Here is a 7,168-nt window from a genome sequence, read left to right as displayed (position 1 = left end):
AACCAATCCTGGAGGTCCCCCTCCTCTTCCCCGCACCCCCTCCCCCAAGCCCATGGCCCTCGGACCTCCCGGGCCCAACTCTGGGATTCCCAGAGCCGGAAGCTGGCCCCACCCCCTAGGCCCCTAGCCTCCGTTCTGGGAGCACCTGCCTCCCGCCTTCCTGAATCCTCCACCTGCCGATCTACCCAGAGCTGCAGTCCTAGGTAGGCCTAGCTTGGGGATGGGGAGCCATGAGTTCTCTCACCCTGGAGCCCCCAGAACCAAAGCCAGTTGGCCCAGTTCCCGGAGCCACCAGAGCCAGCTCTGGGACTCCCAGACTCTAAACTGACCCACCGCAAGACTCCGGACCCAGTTCTGGGAACACGCTATCTACCCTCATGCTCTCCACCCATGTAGACCCTCTAGATCAGACGCAGCCCTGGAAACCAGTCCCAAAGTCCCTGTTAAGGTTCTGGAGCCCCCCAGATCCAACTTTGCCCCCCCAGTCCACTGTGCACTCACCTGTGGGAGAGCACAGACCGTGGGACCCTAAATCTAGTCCGAGCATTCTCCAAAACCACCTCACCTGTCCCTCTCCCTCCACAAGAGCTCCAAGAGCCCCCAGGATGCCTAGTTCCTGAACTTGGAGCCCAGCCCCAGCCCTCCACCCCATCTCAGCCTTTTAGAACCCCCCCCACACCCTGGATCTCTGAGCCCCTGGCACCCCCCTGGTGATAATTTTTATTCTGTTGCAGGTGTTACTGATGCCTTAAAGATACTTCATCTTCAACCCCCACACGGGGCAGAGCCCCTCACCTGGCCTTATCACCGAGGTCTGCTGAAGGCCCCAACCCCCAGGAGGAGAGAACTTCTGCCTGCCCCAACCCCACCCCAACCCCGCCCCGCGCCTTCCCTGCAATATAGCCCTTTTGAAGTTATCCGTCTGCCTTCTACTCGAGCTTGGGACCTAAGTCCACATAGGACAGGGTGAGGTGGGGGAGAGAGCAGGTTAGTCTGGCCTGCCTCAGCCCATACCTGGGACAATGCTGGAGGTGGGGCTGTACTCAGAGATTTGGCCGTGGATTTAGGTGGGCACGAAAAGACACACATCCACAGGACACGTACGGAACATGCAGTAATACCACTGGCTGATTGTTAAACATTAAAATGCTTCCCGCACTTTTTGGTAGATAGCCCTTCCCCACGAATGCTCCCCAGCTGTTCTGGCCTGCCAGGGACCTCCAGCCTCCCTGAGGAGTCAGGCCTGGGACACCAAGGGGCCTTCAAGGACCCTGCCCCAGGCTAAGACCAGGGTCTCTTGCTTGATCTGGCCGAGAACTTAGGAGTTGTTAAAGACTTTCAATCTTTCTTTCCCCAACACACGAAAAAAACTTTTAGGTCAAATTTGCCATCTGTCCCACCACCATCCCCAGTGATGATGGCCCTTGGTGGGTGCCCTGATGGCTTTGGGGACTCTGGAGGAATGAGGGAGGAGAAATGAGGGTATTGTAGGGAGGAGAGGTATGGGGACAGCTCTGGGGGGGTGAGAATTTGGGGTTGGAGGGGGAGAGGAAATGTGAGGAGCGTCTGAGAGGCCGAAATACGAGCGGAGAGGTAAGTGGAGATGCCAAGAGGCTGTGAACTGGGGATATGTGAAGAGATCAGAGGTCATCGAGGGAGCTGCAAATGGCACAGAGGTAGCGAGGTGCCCGAGAATAAGGATTACAGAAGTGCCGGTGGGGTATGTGAACTCCGTCATTCTGAGAAGCAAAGACCAGGGAAATGCTTGGCATCCTTGGGCTCGTGAATTTATTCATCCGTCAACAAAGATTTATGAAGCACCTACTATCTGCCGAGCACTGGCTCGGGGAGAAGTGGTCGCTGCCCTCAGCCCTCCTGGAGCTCAGAGAGTGCAGAAGAAACGCCAGTCGGGCATTCAAGGGGGTGGGAAGATATTCGTCGGAAATCAAGGGCTGGGCAGGAACCAGGGGCCTGGGGGGTGGTAAGTGATCAAAGAGAAGCTGAGGGGTCGTGAAGGTATGACGGAAACAGGTGGTGCTGTGCAGTAAGACAACAGGGCAGAGCTAAAGGGCCAGGGAGGCACTAAGGGCTGGGGACTTCTGAGGGCCAGGGAGGTGAAAGAGATGCTAAGAGATCCAAAGGGATAAAGCGTACAAGGAGATACTAAGGGGTCAGGGAGGTGCAAGGGGTCAGGGAACTGCTAAGAGATCAGGGAGGTGCTAGAGGATCCGGAAAGTGTCAAGGCAGCAGACACGTGAGACAAGGGGTCGGAACAGGCCGGGAGCCGAACAGCCAGTCACTCCCTGAACTGCACAGACACGGAGGAATCGGTCACCCTCGTCCGCCGCAGCCCGCCGGGCTCCCGCCGGTTCTTGGTCTTGTGCAGGAAGTGGACGAAGCGCACGCCGGGGCCGTACTGGCGGAAGACGTGGGACACCTGCGGCGGCAGCGGGGGTGAGGGAGAAGTGCCATCAGGGACCCGGGAACCCTCGTTTCCTACCTCCGCCCTCTCTGAGGTCTTGGGACATGAACACGTGGCGGGGCTTGGCCAGAGGCTCACCTGGAGCCAGCAGCCGGGGGGGCCCCGCCCAGAGGTGCGGGGGGCCACATGGTGTTGCGCGATGACCGTGTGTCGGTCAGCCGCCAGCAGCCAGACGTGCAGCTCGTAGACACACGCGTCCAGCCGGCTGTCCTCGTACCTGGGGGTAGGGTCCAGGCCATTAGCTGCCACCGAAGTGCCCCTGGCCCCTGGCCCTAAGCACCATACAAGGCACACTCGCTGGCTCCCGCTCTGTGCCCCCGGCACTGACCAAGTGACCACAATGGCCCCCCGCGGAGCCCTCGTGGGAGTCACATAGTCTGAGGCCGACCTGTCACCAGACAGTGACCATCCGGAATGCTAAGGGCTGCGATGGGGGAAGTCCAGGGCACTGGAGCATGCTGCATCTGACCCAGCATGGGGGTGGTCAGGGAAGGCTTCCTGGTGGAGCCACGTACAGCAGAATCCCAGAGGATAAGGAGGAATTTGTCTCGAGAACAGAGGGTGACAAGCATCCAAGAACGAAGGGACGAGCGTCCAGCCTGGCACATCTCAGAAGCTGGAAGTCTCAGAGGGAAGGGGCTAGAACGGTAGCAGGAGGGTCTTGGTGACTAGCTCACACCAGGGGAGGGAGGACAGGTGAGGCTCGCACTTTGGGGAGCCCTGTGCGTGACCCGGCGGGGCAGGCTGACTGCGCAGAGGCGCGTACCAGTCCATGACCGTGATGTCCGGCTGCTCATCATCAAGGAGCTCCTCCCACAGGCCCTCGGCCAGAAGATCCACACACTGCTGCTTCACCGTCCAGCTGCGGGAGAGGGCACAGGGAGGTGAGGTCTGGGACCAGCTGGGGTTCTTGGGAGCAGGAAACCTCGATCATGGTGCCCTCGTAGAGACATCAAGAGCACCCATGTACGGGTGCTAAGCATTTACTCCCCACCTTATAGCCTCAGCTCCCTCCATTCCCCTCTGAGGGCCAGATTGTCTGAGCCCCATGATGCAGATGAGCAACAGAGGCTCAAGAAGGGAAGTCACTTGCCTAAGGTCAAGCAGCAAAGTGGCAGAGCTGGGCTCCCAACCCAGCCCTTGAATTACACCGTCTCACCCAACGTGCAGAAGCAGGGCTCGGTTTAATGGAGGGTAGATGGTGGCCTGGGTGACTCCCCCTCCCAGGGAAAGAGGGGGAGAAGAGTAACCGTGATAGGGGCTATTTATTGAGCACCTACTATATGCAAGCTGGACCTAGCCAGAGCCTGTGCTGTGTTTTACAGGCGTCCTCTTTTGTGACAAACCCTGGGTACGGAGCAGGAAACTAAGGCCCAGAGGGGCACACAGTCAGTTTCTCTGGGCCCTGCAGTGAGAAGCTGGAGCAGGGCCCCAGGGGTCCTGGCCACCCACCTGCGGTCATGCTGGAGCTTCTCAGTCCTAATGTACCACCCGCGGAAGTTGCCTGGCAGGTGGAGGAGCAGAGGGTTAGAACATGCCCATTCCCCAGGACCACTCCGTCCCCTTGGGCCCAGCCAGCAAGCACTTACCCAGCGTCTCCAGGGGCTGCTGGGTGGGACCAGTAGGGGGTGCTGGCTCATAAATGTTGATGCCTGAAATGCACGGGTGAATGGAGCCTCAGTGGCTGAAACCGCCTCCAGCCCTTGGGCCTCCGCCTGCCTCCCTCCCCCCAGGGCTCTGCTGAAGGGTAGGAATCTGTACCAGGCCAGACCTGCCTGGCAGGGATGTGTGAGTCAGGGCCCTGGGAGAGTCCTGAGAATGTCCCCGGGCGGGGGAGGGGGAGACGAAGGGGGAGGGGGAAGGGATGGTGCAGTGAAGAAGGAGGGAAGGAGGGAAGGAGGAGGAGGGCGTCCCGGTGAGACAGAGACAGAGGGACAGAGCAAGCGGCACCTAGAGAAAGAGACAGGAATGCAGGCAGGGAGGGAGGCAGGGAGAGAGAGGTAGACATACAGGGTAAGGCAGGAAGACACGGGGAGAGATAGACAGGGACGTATGACATAGAAAGAGAGAGAGGGCGATGCGGGGTGGCAAGAGAGAGCCGCAAGGAGCCGGAGAGGGGCACAATGACGGAAGAGACAGGGAAGGATGTAGAGAGACGGAGATAGAGCCCAGGGAACAGACACGAGGGAGCAGACAGAAAGATGAGGAGCCCGACGGTCCGAGTGAACCGCGCGCGGCGGAAGGCGGAGACCGGGCGGCGGTCGGTCGGGGTGCCGCGCCGCGTCCCGCACCTTCCCGCACCTTCGGGGTTGGGCGAGCGGAGCAGGTTGCGGTAGAGCGGCCGCCGCAGGAAGAGCAGCTTCCAGGTGAGGCGCGGGGGCAGCTCGAGGCTCCCGCCGGGGGGCCTCCACTCCTCCAGCAGCAGCTGCCGCGCGTAGGCCTCCGACGGCTGCTCGGGCTGGGGGGGCCCGGGGGCGTCGGGGGCCGCGGGGGACGGCGGCGACGGCGGCGGGGGTGGCGACGGCGGCTCCCGGGGGCTGGCGGGCTCGTCGGCCTCCATCCCGCCGCCGAGCGCGTGTCGGTCGCGCTCCTCCTCCATCCGTGGGCTCCGGGCGACTGTCCCCGGCTCCTCCGCAGGCTTGGGGTTAACTGGAGGCGGGAGGGGCGGGGCGTTGGAGAGAGGGGTGTGTTAGGGGAAGGCTCCGGGTCCCCGGGCCCTCCACCCTCAGACTTAGGAGGCCAGGTACCCAGCTCCCTGCTCCGTCAGACCCAGGAGTGCAGGTCGTCCCCTCCTCCAGGACCCAGGAGTCCGGGCCCCCAGCCCCTCTTCGGTTTCCCAAGTCTCCCGCCCCAGTTTCCCCAGGGCCAGCTGAGGGCCCAGGCATTGGCCCTGGGAGAGGGGTGTGACGGAGGAGCTAATGTCAGGGCTCCCTGCCCTCTAATGAGGTCCCTCCCCCTCGTTAAGATCCGGCGCGGCAGGATTAAGAGGTTCATTAAGGAAGACCCCCTCTTTCCCCCACCCCCACTCTCATCTGGGAGGAGGGAGGAGGTCTTGCCTCCGCTGCTTCCTCACCTGGGACACCCCCTTGGGACCCTGACGTTTCCTGTTCTGGAAACCAAAGTGGAGGGCAGAGAGACACTCAGAGGCACAGAGATGGAGGGACCCCAGGGAGGCACTGAGATAGCAGCAGAGAGGGGAGAAGTAACCCCACCTGGGTTTTGGGGGGTGTCTGTACCCCTTCCGGGGGCTGGGGCAGAGGGCACGGCTACCAAAGCCTCTGCCCTCAGAGGTCCTGGGGATTTGGGAGTGAGGGATGGGGCAATGGTGGGGGCAAGAGGTCGGGGTGCGGAGGAAGTGGGGTGACGAGGAACCTGTAGGGCCAGATGGCCACGGCCGCCTCCTGCCTGGGCCACATCCCACACCCCACATCCTGCCCAGGCAAGCGCAGGCGCCGAGTGCCAATGGCAGCTTCCACAGGGAGCGCTTTCTGGGTACTGGGTGCTGTTCTAGGTGCTTACCAGTTCGCGTCATCCTCCAGGAACAGAGACGGAGGAGGACACCACTATCAGCTGCACTTTATCGACAAAGGAAAGGCAATAGGCGCGCGTAAACACGCCCTCCAGCGCAAGGCTTGCCTGCGCACCCGCCGACCGTGTGTGGGGTGCTGTAGTTATTCCCATTGCACAGAGAAGGAAAGAGAGGCCACCCTCGCAGGCCTGCTCCCATGCTGCCCCAGATAACCCCCGATGCTTCCAGGGGCACTTCCGGCCCCAGATTCCTGCAAGACGCCAACGACAGACACATGCCCGGGACACTGAGTTCAGCTCACACCCAAATGATGCTGCTTATATAATTGAGGGCTGCCTGTGTGCCAGGCATGGCTCTGAGTAATTAACTCCATCTCCACATCCTCCCTAGGAAGTAGATACTATTGCTATACCCATTTTGCCGATGAGGAAACCGGCACAGAGAGGTTTAGTAACTCACCCAGTGCACCCCAGGGCTGCAGCCCAGATGCACCAGGAAGTCCCAGGAGACTCTCAGACAAACACTCAGCGAGCTCAGAGCGCACGTACAGCTGGAGACACTCCCCCGGCCACCTCGAGCACACAAGCACATACCCATATCTGGCCGCCAGCCCACCGGTCCTCACCGGAGCCTGAGCAGCAGGAAGAAGCGTGAGGGAGGAGGAAGAAGGGGGCAGAGCCAGAGCGGGGGTGTCTGGTGAGGGGAGTCGGTCGTCCCCAGGTCAGGATCCAAGGCAGGGAGTGGCCTGCAGCAAAGAGTGTGCAGAATGGGGTCCACACCCCTCCTCTGCCTGCTCCCCCTCCCCCCGGCTTGCCACAGTTTCCACACCACATTTCCCATCATCTCCTTCCTGGGGTCCTCACCCCTTCTATATCACACACACACACACACACACACACACACACACACACACGCACACATACATGCACACACACAGATGGCAGTCACAGGGGCCTTACAAGAGCCCAAACCCAAACAGTCACGCCCCCACTTAAACCCACCATGGTTCCCCAGTGCCCTCAGGAGACTAATCCCCGCTCTTTGGCTGCCATTCGAGGACTGGATTTCTGGTCCCTGCTTCCCTGACCTGTTCTCTCCCATCTCAGGCATTTTGTGCCCAAAGTTCCTTCTACCTGGAATGACTTTTCCTCTCACCT

General features: G+C 60.9%; 1 protein-coding gene across 1 annotated transcript; it reads right to left on the bottom strand.

Moving 5' to 3' along the window:
- Nucleotides 1-2,296: 2,296 nt before the first annotated feature.
- NCCRP1 (NCCRP1, F-box associated domain containing) lies at nucleotides 2,297-5,081 on the bottom strand. Its single transcript, XM_028090611.1, has 6 exons — nucleotides 4,784-5,081; nucleotides 4,072-4,134; nucleotides 3,935-3,986; nucleotides 3,249-3,344; nucleotides 2,561-2,699; nucleotides 2,297-2,437 (listed from the first exon to the last, which is right to left on the bottom strand). Exons 1-6 carry the CDS (start codon nucleotides 5,079-5,081, stop codon nucleotides 2,297-2,299), a joined length of 789 nt encoding a protein of 262 aa, XP_027946412.1.
- Nucleotides 5,082-7,168: the final 2,087 nt, after the last annotated feature.

The sequence above is a fragment of the Eumetopias jubatus genome, unplaced genomic scaffold (assembly GCF_037043125.1).
Source record: "Eumetopias jubatus isolate StellerSeaLion01/CBP00866 unplaced genomic scaffold, mEumJub1_p1.0 scaffold_10, whole genome shotgun sequence".
Lineage (NCBI taxonomy): Eukaryota > Metazoa > Chordata > Mammalia > Carnivora > Otariidae > Eumetopias > Eumetopias jubatus.
This window is presented reverse-complemented; position numbering and strand designations above follow the sequence as displayed.

Coding starts and splice junctions, on each gene's coding strand:
- NCCRP1 (XM_028090611.1), bottom strand. CDS start 5,081: ATGGAGGAGGAGCGCGACCGACACGCGCTCGGCGGCGGGATGGAGGCC. Junction 3,987..4,071: donor GCAGCCCCTGGAGACGCTGG/GTAAGTGCTTGC, acceptor TCCACCTGCCAG/GCAACTTCCGCGGGTGGTAC. Junction 3,345..3,934: donor AAGCTCCAGCATGACCGCAG/GTGGGTGGCCAG, acceptor CCTCTCCCGCAG/CTGGACGGTGAAGCAGCAGT.